Source organism: Alligator sinensis, unplaced genomic scaffold, assembly GCF_000455745.1.
Source record: "Alligator sinensis unplaced genomic scaffold, ASM45574v1 scaffold1388_1, whole genome shotgun sequence".
NCBI lineage: Eukaryota > Metazoa > Chordata > Crocodylia > Alligatoridae > Alligator > Alligator sinensis.
In genome coordinates, this window is record NW_005842616.1 from 530,595 (window position 1) to 549,599 (window position 19,005).

Consider the following 19,005-nt stretch of genomic DNA (forward strand, 5'->3'; position numbering starts at 1 on the left):
TGGCTGGAGAATATCACAGGCATCTCAGAGAGTCTGCACAAAAAGGCTTCATGCATTTGGCACAACTTATAAGAAGAAGTGTGTCCACCTGCAGTTATCGAGTGCATTTCCCAGGTGTTGAGCCTTGGCCTGGAATTTTTCAGTGAGCGAATTCCTACTCCTAACTGCATTTGAATATATTTTAATCTGCTGCTCTCCTTTTCTGTATCTTTTGTGGACTTTTTGTGTTTGGTGTGTTACTTACAGCAGCTATGTTCGGACTTTTTCTTTTGCCCCTGAAAAGAAAATAACAAGAAATATTAGCATCTCGTTCTCCCTTTGCTAGTGATATTACCAAAAGCAGCAAAGAGACGATTGGGAAGAGTAGTGGAGAAACGTCCTTTTCTGCAGTTGCACAATATGAGAAATCTTTGAGCTAAATTGCCAATGATGCAATTCCCCCAATATCTTCAGAGGTGAGGATATTCTCCAGGACTGTTACTTGTTTAGAAGAATATTAATCACGAAGTATAGAAAAATCTTGGAACCTCTAGTGAAATCAATCTGCCATGGTCTGGCTTGACTTGAATTAATTTTGTACTAGGCATAGGTGTAATCCCTCACGGTTGCTTTTGTGGGACTGCATCACTAGCAAGCAATTTAAGGTGATCTTTAGAATTAAATCAGTAAATGTTTTTTTTTTTCCCTCCCAAAAAATGTAACCTTAATTTAGGATTGGAGGACTCTCTAGCATTAGCCAGATAGCTCGTGGAAGTTCTGAGACATAGATACCTCCAAGGTTTGGACAGTCAACCTTTAAAATAATAAAGAAAAGCAAATCTGTGCTGCAAGTCAGTTAAAAGAAATGAGCAATTGAAGGTTAAGGTGAAAGAGAAAAGGTCAGTTTGAAGTTAATAATAAGTTATTTCTGAGTAAAGGCTAGAGCTGGATGAATAATGAAAATCTTTCCCCACCAAATATTCAGAGTGCTTGTTCCAGTCTGTTTGGTGGTGTGTACGCTGCCATAACGCGCTCTATCCAAGACGGCTTGAGAAAGTTAATTTGTTTGTGGAAAGTAAATCTCAATATTCACACTGGGAGTTTTGGTTGCTGGGGCAACCCGAGTAAAGAAGTGATGTCATGTGACATACATGTCCAATAAAATCTAAGCACCTTAGACTCGATTCCAAATAATGTCCTCCACCTTGTAGAGTGATAAAGGATGGAAAGATGCCAGTTGAATAAAACCAAGAAATGATTCCATTTGAAGAACTGACGGTGCATTTGCAGATGTATGTGAATGGGAAAAGATTGTAAATGATACACTGCTGGTAATTCATTTTGCTTTTCTTGTGGAAGCGAGGAATGGGTGGGGTGAACTTTGCAGAGTTACTTTTTCTAACATTACTTTCATTCGCATGGCTCCACCTTATAGGATTAGCCATAGCGTAACTAGGGCAGGGTGACCAGGGCAGCCAGCCTGAGCACCAACTTGGTGGAGGTGGAAAAATATCAGGTGCTACTTATTGCAGGCACAAAAATACGCCAGCAGCATGGTGCAGTCAGAAGCTGCGACTGCCCCCATGCATCCCTTGGCCCCAGCACCCGATTGCTTTGTTTCGTCTCTGCTGATTGAAGTTCTGCTTTCCAAAATCAGACACTGAAGAAAGGGGAATTGAAGGTGGAATTAATTCTTTTAGAAAATGAACATTGGACTTAGATAAGTGTCAGTTCCTTGAACCTTAGTTCCAGAGTCACTATTGGGACTACACAAAGAATATAAAATTCAAAGAAATGAAGCAGAGTCCTTTATTACTCTGTCCTATTTGTGTAGTTTGTTGATCCCAAGGTGCCTTTAGCAGAGTGACAGCCATAAAGAGGAAAAGCCATTAAACTAAATATTTTAAAGCAACCAACTGTACAGTACACAAATTTCCAACCTCTGCGCCATTGATTTGAACATGCATTCTGAAAGTCTTTCCAGATTTTTTAGTTGATTACAACATCGGAATGAAACAATCTATCATTTTAGGGTTAATAAGCTGCATTTTGAATGCCTGCTTTGGTACATTCTTTCTTGTTCACTAGTTCTCATTGCCAAGCATGCAAACACCTCAAATCAAATAGCCCAGCCTCAGAGGGAGAGTTCAGCTCAGGTCCAGCCGTCTTCAGAAATATGCAATTCAGAAAATAAAAAAAAGTCTGTACTGAAACCAGCTCGAGATTCCCTTTCCACCATACAACATGTTTCAGAATTTCTTGTCTCAGGCCAAGTCTTAGGTGCCAGCTGTTTTTTGCTGTTCTTTCCATCAGCAAAAAGTCTTGAAACCCCCTCTGATAAGGTACCATCTGAAAATCTGGCATTGGCACCATCGGCTTGTCCAGCAGATGCAACCAGTGCTACCAGACAAAATGTCACCACCCAGTAAAGTCTGCTGACACTACTTTTTGCATTTTCATTGCATGTTTTGCAAATACAATTTTTAAATTAACATCTTAGGAATATGCTACAATTCCTAGATGCTGAGAACATTATGAGGTTCCAGTCTGGGCTGTATGGGGCAGTATGAGCTTCCACCCTGTCCCGAATATTTGCTGTCTTTACTTGTTGCATATTGGACTGGCTTGCTTCTAGCTCTGAGCAGGGGCACACAACTGGGGACAGAGGGAAACGGAGCTTATTTTTCCCTTTATTCTTATTTTTCCCTTTTCAGCAGTAGCATAACACGGGGTGGGAGAGCAGGGCATGTGCCCAGGGCCCAGCCTAAGGGGAAGAGTGCCAGAACAACAGGGGAAGGGCAATACTTTACCCTAGTAGGGGGGTGGGAAGTGGTATTGTTTGCCCCTGCCTCTGCTTTCTGCCAGCTGCCTACCTCCTTACCTTCCTCTGTGATGCACGAGGCCAGCACAGGCAATGTTTGTCAGAGAATACAAGGCATTCTGGGAATTGTAGTTTTCTAAAGCAGCTGTGGAATTTGCTGCTTCTGGGGGAAGAACTGACCACCATTTTTTGCTGTCAAATTCAGCATTTTTTTGTCCTCTGGACATGTTTCGGTGGCAAAAATGGGATGAAAGTTTTCCCCGAAACAGTAAACTCCACAGTCAGTCTAGAGAACTGATTCCCAGAATGCTTTGCATTTCGTGGCACTGCCCAGGAGGAGTGGAGTGGTGAGAGGTTGAGAGATGGCTGCCAGGGCACATTTTTCCCCTCCCCACTTTTCAGTTTCTCAGGACCTAATATGGGTATTCAGTTGGTGCATCTGAAAGCTAGCTGTGTCTCTTATTAAGTTGTGGTTTTTAGGAAGACCTGGGCAGAAAGATCTAACTTTCCCCAAATCTTTTATGAAAAAAAAAATTGGCCCTTTATACAGAAATGTGAAGTTTTGACGAGCAATTTGGGTCCAAACTTTGATCTCAGAGCATTTGCAATTTTTGTCCATTTCTGTTCCCCATTTGAGTGACCCCATGAGCTCATGTAAGGTGAATGCTTGCATGTATTAATTTAAGATGCACATTCTCTAAAATCTAGGACATTTGATTTTGAAAGTTTGCAAAATTTACACCAGGGAACCACGTGTATCTCACACAGATATACCAGGTATGTCAAGAAAACCTGATTGCTTGAATACTGATGTAGAGCAAATTGCGGGAGAGTGTGGATGCAGTACATAGTTTAGGGACAAAACCCAACACTGTGGGGTCCTGCTTCATGGCTGGGGCCTCTAGAGGATGAAGCAGTACAAGTTCTTTATTTTACTAATCAGTTGACAACTAATTTGAATTGCTAATAGCAATATCTCTCATGATTCACCCCAAGTTTATCATAATAAAAGTACTTTGTCTTGAGATTGTGGAAGATAGATCTTTAAAAGCTCCTTCATCTTTTATGGATAATTATTTTGGCCTACTTATGAGGGAACCAAGAGGTGGTGCCCCTTTCTGCTGGAATACAGTGGGAGACACGAGTATAGTCAGAATTAAAACCAGCATTTCTTTGACTCAAATAAAAGGAAGGTCAAACACTTAACTCGTAGAAAAGAAACATTGCTGATTTTTATCTCCAAGATCTACTGGTTCCTCTTCTTTTCTTCACTGCTTGACAGGTTGGAATGGCGCCTCACCTGCTGACACAAGTAATATTCTATCACAGTGGTTTTCAACCTGTTTTCATTTGGGGACCTCTAAAAATTTTTGAATGGAGATGCAGCCCCCTTTAAATTGTAAGTGTGGATATTCAAATATTTTTTGATTCATCATAGTCATCTTAGATATAGTCTGTGGACCCCCATGGACCATAGGTTGAAAGCCACTGTTCTGTTGTACTCTAGGTGCCACCTACAACACCTTTTTTTATTATTCAATCCACTTTCCTTCTTAGCCCTGGAGTACCTACTTGTAGTTCCACCGTTTCTTGCTTTTATCACCATTACTGAGTACTTTTCCATAAATGGTCAAAATTTATAAGGTCTAGCAGTGGTGGAGATGTGAGTGGAAGCAGCCAGAAGGACCTGCCACCAGGGCATCTGGGAAGCCAAGTCTGGCTGCCATGCTGCCCCACCGCACACCTTGGCATGGTGGGACCAGCTGAACACACCATGGCTTGGGCTGCCCACCTTCTTCAGTGGATCCCTCGGGCGGGGCCGAGGGATCCACTGAGGGTCAGATAAAATCCCTTGGTGGGTCGAATCTAGCCCACAAACCTTATTTTACCAACCCCTCTTCTAGACATAATCTTTTCACATCTTGATCCAGTGGATATGGAAGGATCGAGTCCATATCTCTACTCTGCTACTGATCTGTCGTATGACTTGTGACAAGTTGCTTTTTCTCCTTCCATGTTTTTGTTTGTTAGATTATAAACTCTTTGGGGGACAGATTTTTACTGAGGGTCTGCACAGCCCCTGGGACAGTGGGCCCCAGTCTTCATTGGGGGTTGTGGACTCTACTATGGTTTCAGAAGAACGCTTTTCTGACCAAATATTTACCACCAAACAGTAGCGCTTGCTTCTGCAATCCTATCGAGCACGGGCAGCAATAAATTTAGTAAATTACCTAGTTTGTTTGTTTTAATTATTTAGTTTTTAATTTATTTCAATTTAAAATTAGCTTTTAGGTAACAAAGTAGACAACCACGTATAACAACTCCAAAATATAAATTGCTCTGGGTGACAGATCCTTGCAAAAATTATTACAGGCAGATTCGCAACACAAAAATTATTTATATGACAGCAAGCAGAAAGACAAATTACTCAGAGACTACTTGCACTTCTATAATTACACATAAATTATTATGGTTCATGTTAAAATGCACCTAAATTCCCTCGACTACTAGATTTATTTAAAATAAGAATCATGGCAAATTACTGGAAAATGAAGCGGGGGGAGGAATGCAATACATATTGTAGGGTGCTTGCTAACATAGAAATACAGGAATTTTGTGGACAGCTAGGCTAATTTATAATTCGCTGCACACCTGCCTTTTCACTTCATCATTGAATGTAATTATACGTTTCCTAACTATGGGGATAGCACTAGGCTGTGCTCAGTAGATACAAGTGTGTGTATGGTTGAATCGGGGGGGATACCAGAGATGGATTTTTCTTTAAAAGGCTCTGAGGACTGTCGGTGCTTACTCTCAGTACAGAATGGTAATAAGGGATGGGAGACTAACTTCCTTAGGTCTCTTGAAAATTTGAGCCATACTTTTGCCAGTATTCTCATCTTTACATTTTGGACCTCTTCTCTACACCATTCCCATTTGTCTCTCTCTCTACCTGTGTCCTGTATCGTCTCCAACGTCATCCCTTCTGACAGGGAGATGCAGTTACAATGATTTTGTGCCCCAGAAATGCAGCCATCTCTGTGGTGGAACAAAGACCACAGCTCCAGCTCTTCAGCTGGTTTCCCAGGATAGAAAAAGGACCAGATTTTTTTTTAATTACCCCTAAAATGGTGATGTTATTCTACAAAGCACTAAAAGAGGTTAGGCTGCATGTGGCTAACCTCTTTTGAAAGGTACAGTACTGCATTTGATGTATTTTTAGTATACCCCAATTTTGAAAGGCGATTTTATAGAACTATCTGGCTTTATCGATGTCTAATATGTACTCTCATAGGAAGATTCCTTTTGACTTGAGTGGGCTCTAGATTGGCCTGTTGTTAAGGAAGGGCTGATTATTGAGTAGTACATAATGTGTTTCGTAAACATTTAAGTACCTTTTCTGTTTTTCTTTAGTATCATTAACTTTTTTTCTTTTCACCACCATGAAAATACCACATAGGGAGAGCCAGCCCAGTACAAACGATGCCAAATTCTGTTCAGGATAACGGAGTGCAAAGCTCCACCTTAGCAGCTCCAGTCATTTTTAATGACAGCTTTGAGAATACTCCAGATTAATTTAATGATTCATGCATTCCCATGATTGACAGCACAGCAAGAAGAAAAACTCCAGCTTCGCATATACTTAGACAGGTTGACCTAGATTTTAGCCTCTACGACTGCAGAAGAGGAAGCATTCTTGATTTATGCTTTTAATGAGAGAAACAAGTAGTGTTGTGGGCAGAAGCCATCATCTGTTTGATTAGTCTTTCTTTGATAATTAAGATTTAGTCCATGCTCACTGCAATATTTTTTCCCCCTAACTGTCATCAAATGCTACAAGCCTGTTACAAATCACTACCTCATTTCTAGTCAGTTCTTGAGTCTTCTCTCCTCTCCATAATTATCACCGCGTGGATTGCTCACTTAAGTGATTTGGCTATCTAGCCATGCCATGAATGAAAGAGCTCCCGCATGGCCAGAAACAATGGCCTGGTATGTCACATACACACATTTCTCATTTTCCATGGCTGCATCAGGAGCCTTTGACTGTTCCTATCATCAGCGGTTGCTCTCAACTGCAACTTCGACCTTTGTAGTATTTGAAAACAATTAGAGGAAAGATGAGTTTCATAGACAATGTCCTTTTCTTTCCTTTTCCCTTGGAGACAGGACCAGGTACAGACATTACACTTTGACCAGTATAAGTGATCAGAAAACAGTGTATACCTGTAACAGAATAGTTTGGCACACAAAACTGGTCTATACCCATACCAGAACAGAAGTTTGGCATGCACAGGCTGGTTTAAAATGGCATAACCTGGTCTAAGATTAGCACCCCCCCCGCATCAAGGGGCAAACGTGTGGTCTGTTCGCTGCCGACCTAAACTACGCCGCTTAGAGAGAACCACGTAACTTCGATGGATTCTGCTTCAGGCTTTCTGATTGTCTGTATCTAGCCACAGATTCTGAGCTGATAAAAAAATGTCCTAATTCAATTAAATGCACTGCAGCTGTGATAATTTAGCTCACATCATATCTTTAAATTATTTTAGGGGCAGCTGCGATAGAGGCATTTCAGCCAATCTTCCCCCATGTAACCTGGCTATGAATTCCTGGGCAATCGCATTTTAAGGTGTTTCTCAAGCAGACAGCCTTTATTCCAATGTACTTTCCAAGTTATTGTAATAGAGGGAGGGGGGAAGGGTGTTTCCAAATGAGCGAATAAATACGTGAAGAGTGCTGAGGTCGGTAGTAAAGGTGGTTAGTTACTGTTGGCATCATTTCTTGAGAAGCTGGAAGACATGGATTCGTGATGTTGAAAATAATTGAAAACATCTGAACAGAAACAGCAACATTTTCAGCTTTAGAAGCTGAATTTTCAATTTGGACCAGTTTTTTTTAATTTAAAATTGTTCTGTGTACCACTTGAATTTTAACTCTACCATGAAAAGTGATTGTGGAAAAAAAAAGATCCTTGTTACTTATATGTTGACATATATAAGTTTGGAGTAATAAATGCTACTTTCTGCTTGGGTCAGCTTTTCCGAACCAACACATGTGGGAGCTTGGGATTCGTTTCTGGATCCTGCCTGTTGGGTTGCATGATAATTCAAGGGGCAGATCCAAAGCTCACTGAAATCAATAGAAAGGCTTTTAGTGGGTTCACTAAGCTTTAGCTCATCAAGCCCTGCATTACAATTCCTGGATGAATCCATTCATTTCAAATTATTTCCCTAGTTATTCAAGTGCAACTCCACTAAACATCCCCTGTCTGTAACATAAGAAGAGTGGGATAACATTTGTCCCAAGGAATCTATTTTACCAGTAATGATGGGAAAACCAGTGAGATCACCATTTCCTTTCAACTCCCAGGCTGAGTTGGCAAGGCTGGCAGCTTTAAAATATCCCTACGCGTAAGCTTGATGACGTTGGCTTAGTTGTTTCTTGGAGGAAGACTCCAGCTGGAAATCATTGATGCCTGCTAATTCCAGACTCTCACATTCAGAAAGTCAGATAGCAGCACAAACCTGCACTTTTACATAAGACAAGGATGGCATTGTGGACCTGTGGCCGGTGGGTATATACAAGACAAAATACAAATCGGTGGCATCTCGTCGTATGAGGGTCCCGTGAGAGAGCACAGTCTTTGCAATATGATGGTCTGACCCCTGCCTTGGTTGTGGTACAATATGAAGGGCATGGTAGAGATTAGAGATGCAGCTGAGGGCAACTCAGCTGACTATTTTGGGAGTATGATTTACAGCTAATGATTAGTGATACGTTGACCTACACTGTATAACTGAGCCATATAAAGCAGACAGAGGGAGGAGAGGTCTGGCAGATGGACAAAGATATATAAGGAAAATGATTGATGCTAGTTTGTCAAAGTAAGGAAGCAATCTTTGCTGTTTAAAACCAAGCCGTAACGGACTTAACATTAAGCAGAGTATTCTTACATAAAAAAATAATAGCAATAGAAATAAATGCAGGTGTCACTTCAAGTGAAAGTTTCTCCTTTGTTTTCTTGAAGAACGCAGTCAGCTGGCACAGGCAATAGCTACATTTTCCTCTGTGTTTACGTGGGAGGGTAGGCTTATTTGTGTTACTCAGGAGGAGTTGAGCTATACTGAGAATATTGTGGGATCTTCTTTTGTTTTTTTAATGGCCATGAGGAATTATGTTATTAAAATGCAGTATCCGCTTTCTTTTCCTGTCTACAACTACTTGATTCTGTGGTTTTTTTCAAGTTTGTATTATAAACGGCAATGAAAATGATCCTGGTGAGCAAGCTTCAAATATTGTTCTTTTGCTTAGTTTAAGTGACCCCAATATAATTAATTCTGATGTACTACAATTTGCAAATTAAAGTCTTCTATTTACCGAGCCTAGATTTGAAGGCACTTGAGAGAGGCTTGAATAAACAAATGACAAATAATTAAGTGGTAATAAACACCATTAAAAAGACTAGGATTTGATCTTCCAGCAAATGGATGACTTCAGCAATGGCTTTGTATGTTCATTTCTTTCTAAATGAATGTGTCAGAGAGCAAATAAAGGAAGTTAATATTTTTGGTATTAAAATGTGTACTGGAAAGGCAGAAAAAGCTCCTTCGTTTCATAAACGCGTGTCATATCTTCAGGTGGTGTAAATCGGTGCAACTTCAGAAAAGTGAATAGGCCTGCTCAGATTTGCACCATCTGAAATCTGGTCCATGGGTAATATCCATCCCTTATGTAATTATCCTGAAATCAGTGGAATTACACAGGGGAGGGATTTGATCCAATGTACTTATTTTAGGCACCGGTTCACTGTGCCCTTGCAGACTCGTGTTGATTGCAATCCGCTGATGCGCAACCAATTGCTGGGTTGGGGCCTTACTCTTTTGCCAATAATAAGGAAGACTATAATGAAAGCGGTCGTGCAATGTAATAGTAAATTGCATGCATGTTTGGTTTTGATTTGAAGCTAAAGTATTGGACCTAAAGGGAGTAGAAAACCAGTTAAGTTTTTACCAAACAACAACAGTATGATATCAACAGGCCTCCTGTCACTTCTTCTTCATGTTTCTATTAAATTTGATTGCACTTCATAACATATTGTAACTGTTTCCTATTGTATAATACGTATCCATGCAACCTAATTAGCACCAAATAAAAAGCCTTGCAGTGCTGCTTTGAAAATAAAACTATATGGAGTGGATTATGCCACATCTAATTCTTATTTTTGTGCAACAGATGATTAGAAAAGGTGAGTAGAGGAGTTTAGGTGGTGAATTAGGATCAGATGCCAACATGCATTTTCCTCAAGTTGAGAATTGCAGAATTCGAAATGGGTTTATTGGGTCAAGTAGTTCAGGTGAAAATTCTTGGATTACTTATTAAAGAATTAGCAGCGTTGAAATAGAAAGCAGTGAAATGATAGAGAGAAAATGTCCTCGACTAATAGCTTATATGTGTTGCTTGTACATCAAAATGAAAAAACGTCTATGAAAACCTTTAATTATGGTCAATTGCCATGCCTTTTTCATGCTGGTTTTAAAAAGTAATGGCTCTTTTCTTTCTGACTGATTGATTTGCATTTCACAGGCTGCCTCTCACTCTGTTGAAAAGTATCTTTGTCTAATATTTCTTTTATTATTGTTTTGCTTTCAGTTGACGGTTGCATTGACTGGTCAGTGGATCTCAAGACATACATGGCTTTGGCAGGTGAACCAGTCCGAGTGAAATGTGCCCTTTTCTACAGCTATATCAGAACTAATTATAGCATGGCCCAAAGCACAGGTCTTAGGCTTATGTGGTACAAAAACAAAGGAGACTTAGAAGAACCTATTATATTTTCTGAAGTTAGGATGAGCAAAGATGAAGATTCAATATGGTTTCATTCGGTTGAGTTGCAAGACAGTGGTTTCTACACGTGCGTTTTAAGGTGGGTATCACGTTAACGTATACCTAAGAATTTCTGTAGTTTGCCTTGTTTAAGGAAATGTTTAAATTAAGCTATCTCAAAATATTAATTAAATGGTTTTGCCAGTTAATATGTACTCGTTATCTTTCTTTTCCTGAATACATTTCAGATTGCTGCTTTGTTTTGCAGTTTAATTTTCCAAGTAATGATTATTAACCATTCCATTAGCTGTAACAGAACATGTTCCGTTTCTTCCTTTTAAAGACCTTTTTCCAAGGATTTGTAACATGTATTTCTAACATCTATTCGTTTCTGAAGGCATACACCAAAATCATTGTTCAGATCAAATAAAGCGTTGGCAAATCAAGACCAAATCCCAGCAGACAACAAGAATTAATTATAAAGAGTGATTTTGTGACCTTGCTTGATCACGTATCAATTAAATTTTTGTAATTTTCTAAGAGCTCAAATCCTGGTCTAAGTGATACTAACACTGAGGGGTGGGAGCCCTCCTACACAGCCCATCAAGTATGAGTTTTTAGGTCCAAGGGTACTATGCCTATTAAGACCTCAATACAGCAATCCATTCCTAGATAGTATTACTTTAAGCCCATGCTTAACTTTAAGCACACTCAGAGTTGCAGTTGACTTGCATGTTTAAGTGCCTTGCTGAATCTATGTGTGTGTGTATTTTCTATCTATCTATCTATCTATCTATCTATCTATCTATCTATCTATCTATCTATCTATCGAGATAGATAGATAGATAGATAGATTGGAAAAACACACACACGCATGCGGAATATCTATCTATCTAGATAGATAGATAGTCCTTTAATTAATTCAGGCTTGAAATAGTATGTTGCTTATAAAAATGGATATGGTTTAACATTCAAATGGTAGGGGGCACAAACAAATGGAATTGTCTGTGATCAGGGCAGTAGCGCGTCCATGTCTGTTCTGTGTGTATCACTGTTTCTATATCGCTGATGATATACAGATCATTTCCAAGACAGACGAATCTATTTTTGCTCAAATGTAATAAAAAAAAAAAAATTCTCCCTCATCCCTTGATGAAGGATTGGAGATTTCAAAGAAATGGAATTTATCCATTTTTCCATAGGAAAAAAATCTCATTTTTCTTTGAACTTCCCCCCTCAAAGGACAACTCAGCTAACATTTCATTAAAAAATTGATATTTGGAAGAAGATAATGTTGAACAAATGTGAGTAACTTAAGGCAAAAATAATGAGTAGGATGCTCTAATTTCTGAACCTACAAATCTAGTACATTCAGTCTGATGCAGGTCACTATATAAAAGACCTATTCTTAATACATTTTAAATAATAAATTAGTGTACTGTTTAGCTAACAAAAAAATGCATCTTTTACGCAGCAAGCAAGTGCTGCCTCTTCATTGGTACCAGTGTGGTTTCAAAGCTGCTTTACATGTAAAATCTTCAGTGTGAGGCGACGCGCAGCATCTCACTAATATAAAATATAACTGAAACCAGAGAGGATGAAATCAGTCTTACCATGAAGCTTACAGGAAAGATGCATGCCAGAGGTTCCTTCCAACCCACAGGATTCTTTGAGTTGTTCATCACTGAGACTGATGTATGTAACTTCTTGAGCTGTTAAATTGAGTTCTTCACTTGGAGAGCTGCACAACTACATCATTCCTAGACTAGCTTTTCTCATCTTTCTTAAAGGCTGAGCAGGTGACTCTGCATTAAATGGAAAAAATATTTTGAGATTCATCCCGCACTGTAAAGAAGGAAGAGGGCAACTGCAACCCAACCCTCCATATCTGATTGCAAACGCCAGGAACTGTTTAATAGCATGGTGAAACAGTAGCTGTATGCAGTATAATAATATTAAATTTCAAGATATCCAACCTCTTCCTACCCAAGAAAAAGAAAGCACTAAGGCACAAACAGTGAACTACAACCAACAAAACCCTTGCTCACATGAACAGTCCCACTGAATCTCTGCAATTGAGTAAAAGTTTGCTGGATCCAGACTCAAAATAGCTACAACCAAAACTCAGGCAATGGACTTTTCCTGAAGAATTTGTAATCATTCCAATGAGCTTAATTTTCTTGAGGTAGCCGAATGCTGGGCAAAATGAAAAGTTATGGAGAAGGATAATCCTCATTGTGAGGGGTTCAGATTTAAAAGTTGAAGCAAGATCAACTGAATCACACCATACTCTGGCTAAGAACAAAAGTGCATTTGCAGTGAAGAGGAGCCAGTGTCTATCAATTCACATTTGCATTAAAGATGATTTAGAAACATCATGTCCCCTTTGAAATATCTGCACTGGTAATCCTTGAGCCGTATCCCCACCCCCAATATGTGATATTACTCTACCTTCAGCACCTATTTGGTTCAGCTTATTGATTACAGAAGGATGAAATGCCATTGTTCACCAAAAAGCCAAGTTGGACTTCTTTCGGAAGACAGGAATTTCTTGTGGATAGAGTAGGTGCTCTACTTGAGTACAGTTGTAACTCCACCTGAGACGCTTAGGCATGCGAGTGTTGGATTTTGCTGAATGTCCATGGGTGAAATCACCAAGGAGCAATTCTTTTTCTATTGGCTGTGCATTAGCATTGTGGATACTCTTGCACGATATTGGAGTACTTACACTTGTGGCAGAATAACAGCAATGGGCAGAGCCTAGAAACTGGAACCCCTCCTGCAAGTCAGAACCACCCAACTCTATGGTAGTAGCAGTAATCAATGTGGATTTCATAGCGACATCCAAACACGTCTGCTGGGGCTGAGGCTCCGTTGTTGTTAGTGCCAAGGGAACATAGCCTTGTACCTGCAAGGACACCCCTGCAATTTGTGCAGTTCTCCCTGCTTCAGCAGAGCCAATAGGTAAGAGAATACACTGGAAGGCTTGTCTTCTAAAGGACACAAAGAAGGTTAAAGTATATTCACTTAAGAGAAAACTGTGTTGTACTTACAAAGGTAAGTTCGATTCTACAAGGTAGCAGCACCTTGAAGTCTTTTACAATAAATACTTTTCAGGAACGATTGTATATAATTGCCATTTAAAAAGTGCAAACTGATCAGCTGCAAACTGGGCTGTGTAGACAAAACGGGGGCCCTAAATTGAAGCAGTGGGTTTTAAAAAAATACTGCTTCAATTTAGGGTTGATTAAACCCCTGTGTTGTGCACACACCCTGCTGACTTACCTGCCGTTCCAATGGGGAGGGGAGGGCGAGCTGTCGGTGGGCAGAGCAGCCCCTGGAGGGCGGCTGGTGCTTCTGTCTGTGGCAGCAGCCCCCCACCCCCCAGGCGGCACCTGCCCACAGGCACCCAGCTCCGGTGGTCCCGGGGGCACAGCAGCCATGGAGGGAAGCACCGGGCTCCCACACAGCTCAGGCAGGCTCAGGGCAGGGGGGGTGGAAAAAATCAGGCTCAACGCTTTTTTTGAGCAGAGCCTCCCTTCCCAAGCTGCTGCCAGGCTGCCTGCAGGGCTTCCTCCAGAGCCATGGAGCTGCATGGAGCCCGGTGCTTTGCTCCATGACTCTAGGGGCAGCAAACTAAAATTCCTTGAAGCACCCCAAGTCGTTTAAGTCGCATTACACCACTGAATTTCCTACAGCGTCTGGAATTAATACACAATGTGCTACCGAGGTGTGCAAACACCAACACCGTTAAAGCAATGCAAAAGCATTTAGCCCATTTTAAAGTGTCACATACGCAGGGCCCTCCTTTCGTCTACACACAGCCATAAAGTCATGTACTATTGGAGGGATAGTGTGAACTATGGTATCACTGATACTTCTTAGCAAATGCAGAATTGTTAATGTCACGACTGTCCTTAATGTAACATAAATTCCAGAACAGCCATTTTTGTCAGTTGGATAGTATGTGCTTTGTTTGTGAAAAGTTTTGGAAAGACAGATTACATATTTTTACCCAAGCATACATTTTCAAGCTTTGTTGTGGTAGCAAAGCCAACTTACGTATAGAAATATTCACAAACATCTAGGCTCAATGAAGATATGATCTTCAGATCCAGTTCTGAAACATGCTTTGATTTCAGATGTTTGGAAACAGTTTGCTCATTTACATGACAAAGTAGTTTTGGTAACAAACGGGCAATATCTTAAATAATAAATATGTTCTCCAGATAAAGGCTGTAGGACAAGCTTTTTGCAAAGTATTACACAGCAATAATGTCTTGTGTCAGTTCTACAATTTTGCTGTTTAGGCTAAAACTTTCTTTTATATAATTAGAGATCTTTCTTCCCTATTTTCAGATTTCTGTGGGAGTGTTGTTTCACAGTGTTATGTATAGTAATTACACATAAAAGACCACATTTCTTGCTTGAATGAATTTATCATTTCCTCCAAAAATTTGGTAACTTGTCCTTGCTTTTATTGTTTATAAAATTATAGGTGGTTTAAAATAGCTGAGGAAATTGCAATAGTAATTTTTTTTCATTTCAGTGAAATTCGGTTAGATGTAATGTTCTGAAATATAAGCACTCTTTTTGTGGTGGACTATCCACACCATTAAATGTGTTATTTCAGATCTGTTAATCCAAAATCTTTTTAAAAAGTGTTTTTTTTGTAAGCAAATGTTTGCATTTCACAGTCATTCACCAGGATTACCTGCATTATTGCAAGGGTTGGAATGTCACGGCTGATTACAGTAATTCTAGAAATGATTTCATAAAAACATTTATAAATTCAATTACAAGTATTTTCTTTTGTAAGCTTACTGTATGTAGGATAGGAAAGATGGCTCAACACGGTGCATGTATAGAGCTGAATATGCCCAGCATCTTATAACATAAAGGTTAGGCCTGTGTGTGTGAATAATTGATTTCTCAATTTAATACCTGAATTAAAAGGTCATCACTTCCTTGGTTTGAGTGAACCAAGTTTAAATGTGTTTGTGGCTTCCCCCTCCAACCCCATAACAGTGATAAAAGCTAAATGTTATTAAATCCAAAACAGAGTAGGGTAGATTGATAAAAGAGGGGCTGGTAGGGAGTGGTCTACTACTTGATAGGCGCCTACTAGCTAGAGCAGTCACACGGGATATGGCAAATACAAGTGAAAGGCCCTCCTCGACTTGCCCAGTTGTAATCAAGCCCCAGTCCTCCAAGACTCCCTGTGCTTCATGTCTGTTGGGATTTGAACTCAGATGTCCCTGCACCATCTTGGTGGCCGCAACACTAAGGGCTTCTTTCTCAATCCTTCCTGTTGAAACTAATCCCTGTTTCATAGACCATGTGAATAGTAGTTGAGATGGAGAGAAAGCAAGTGACTCTCCAGCTTGATTCTTAGATGTCCTTGATATCCAGGAGTGAATGTAGACAGGTGTCATGCTCTTTGCTTCAGTGGCTGTTTAATTAGTTATAACAAGTGGAACAGTGTCAACATGCAAGATTAAGCGTAGCCTTTCACAGAACAACCTAATGCCTGTGGAGGCTTAGGGCAGTCTCCTGGGAGGTATAGATGCAGGCTTGACTCCATTGAGGCAGGAGATGGGAATTAAATACAGGTCTCTCACTCCCTGGATTTGTCCTTACAGCTAGCCATTGGGTAAGAGGCAGCAGCATCAGTAGCACTTTTGCTAATATCTCCCTTCCCCCAAATTAGTTCCAGCCAAAACTATTCAGCACTTGAGTGAATAGTTCGGGGATCTAATTGAGGGCCTATATACACGGAGCTCCATGCTTTATAATGGGTCTGGGAGTCTACTGCACATTTAGGATCTAATCAAGACTCTGTGTACAGAGAGCTCCATGTTCCACTACGGTGTTTGGGAGTCTGCGGCACAATTGGGGCCCAGTGGATGTTAATCAGTTGGGGGCATAATAGAAAGCACTCTTAAAGACTGTGGTGGGATAAGCTGATTTTCTGGTTGTTATACCAGTAAGCAACCTAAACATTGCCATGATCAGGCAGGAGTGAGAACTTTAATGTTCAGAAAGTATAACGCAAATGGATCCATAATTTGAAAGTAAATGGGTTTAAATGGGGAACTGAAATGAAGATTTCCACTGTTAAAAACTGCCTTTTCAAACTAAAAGGCTAAATAAATCCAGCGTCCCCTTTCTATATTTTGATACTCCTTCATTGTCCAGTTAGGCAGTACTATATATAAATATGTTTAAATATGCATGCGCCTAAGTGGAAGACATACAATTTATTGCTGTGCTGAGCTTATTTTCCTTTTCTCATAGTACATGTAGTCAGCAGCTTGTCACTGCACTGCTAACTGAAGAGGCAGTACTTTTCTGCAATCATGAGAATGGGAAGGTCCTGACCCTGCCAACACACCTATGCTTGACTTTATGTGCAGGCCATCTGATTGACTTCAGTGACGCTACTTAAAGTAATGCAGTTCATCCCATGCATTATCATTTTGCCAGATCTGCGTACACCACAGTAATAGGATATGATGCAGCCTGAAAGGCGCTGTGACGGACGGCACGATGCTCGTATCATGACAGACCCAGCTCAACATTGTGACACTTGTGTCGTGCCACTGTAGCGCAATATGGAAATGCCTCATTCGGGAGATGCCTTCCGAGTCCAGAGGTACCATTAATCTTCTGCTGCTGGCTGATGCTTCTTTAGTTAAGGTTGTCAGCACTTCGATTACAGAGCTTTATTTTTCAGAGCTGATTTTACAAATCAGCGCTCTGGATTAAAAGTTTCCAGGCAAAGTCCCAGGCCTACAACGCTGAAACAAAACGGGGAAACCAGAACTGATCTAAATCAGTGGGATATTTTTAAAGTTACAAGTATGTAAAAAGTTTGGTTGTCAGCTTGCACTCTGCTTCGCCATCGGACAAAGCCAACGAAGTCCCTTTTCAGGCTGAAAACCCCAAACAAATGAATAAATGAGGAGAAAATCTGGTCAGTGTGCGCCAGGTGTTTCATCTGCGATAGGGTTTGCCCTCTCAACCTGACCAGGCACCATGTCCAAACCAGGTTGAGCAACGTGCTGTGCCCGCGTGGATGGGAGTATACAGGAGTCCTGTGAAAACATCCTTCTCCGGAAAAAAAAAAAATTCTTCATCTCGGCAGTTTTAGAAGACAGTTTAGTCAAGAAAACCCCCCTTTTAACCAACCCTCCCACTTTCAGGGACTCTTTACTCCTCAAGTTGCTCGTAGAATAGATGTCTTTTGATTCTGTTGTAAGAGCTTTGTGTTGTGACAGTCTCTTGTACCTGCCGGTTTTGAAACAGCCATGGATTAGCATGTGCTGAGATGCCCGCCCGTCCAGAAAAGTTGTCGCTCTTGCTCCCTGGTGGCATGTAGGGGGCTCTGACCTGTGCTCACCCACCCTTCTTCCCTCTGGGCTTGGAGTGGGAGTTCCCGCCCCCCCGCCCCCTTTATTTGTCGGAAATTAAGCTTTTCCTCTTGATAAGGAACAACCATTGGAAACATTTGGAGCAGCTGGGGCTCCACGCGGGGAAGAGATACGTGTTGCCTTGAAGCTGGAAAGCATCCAAAGACTTCACAATATCAGGCACATGCATAAGGATATGGATCTGCTCAGAGGAGAAGGATATCAGATGTGCATCTTTTGTTTTTCTAGTAGTAAAATCCCAGCTCTAGGTACCCTTAATGCTGATTGACTGACATTATCATCCCTTCCCAAAGGACTGCTGCGCAATAGCTCGGTATGCTGCAGTGCATCATTATTACCATTTCTGCTCACTGTTGCTTTTTTCCCCCCCAAAGTACCATCCAGAGTGGTTTTCACACCTGGTTGGATGCAGGGAGTAGATACCGAGTGAAGTGGTTACTTCTTGGCTTAGTCTTCTTTGCTATACAACACCCTCGCTGTTGACTGCCAACTTAGAGGCTTCCTTGGGGAGAAGGTGCAAGCGATGTGCAAAGCCCCTACTCCTCTCCGTCCCCCTGCACTTCCACAAGTCAGGGGCCTTCCCTTTCCTGTGCTTTCTCCTGTGCCGTGGGGCTAAGCGGGAAGCATCCTTGCCCACAAATTGAAACCAGCCAAGGAAGCAGAAGCATCACAGTAAATTATATTGTACTTGGTGTTGTACTGATTAAAAGGAAAGACCCCTATTAAAAAGAGACCTAAAGTTGATGACCATTCCCCGAGGGGAACCAGCAAGGCCAAAAACATAGTTTCCTGCGCCTGAAGGGAGATAATCTGTTAACTGTGAAATGGACTCTGAGAATAATGTGTCGTCTTTACTGGCAAAAACACTTTCTGTAAGTCACAAACATCTGCACCACTTTGTTCGCTCTGTCCTCTTTGCAAATTAACATAATTAGATTCGCATCA

At 40.8% G+C, this 19,005-nt stretch overlaps 1 protein-coding gene across 1 annotated transcript in view; it reads left to right on the forward strand.

The window, feature by feature from the left end:
• IL1RAPL2 (interleukin 1 receptor accessory protein like 2) overlaps positions 1-19,005 on the forward strand; it is a 562,906-nt gene that overhangs the window by 291,127 nt on the left and 252,774 nt on the right. Inside the window, exon 3 of the mRNA XM_025215004.1 lies at positions 10,454-10,727. Coding sequence (XP_025070789.1) covers positions 10,454-10,727 — 274 coding nt within the window. The remainder of the gene's footprint in view (positions 1-10,453; positions 10,728-19,005) is intronic.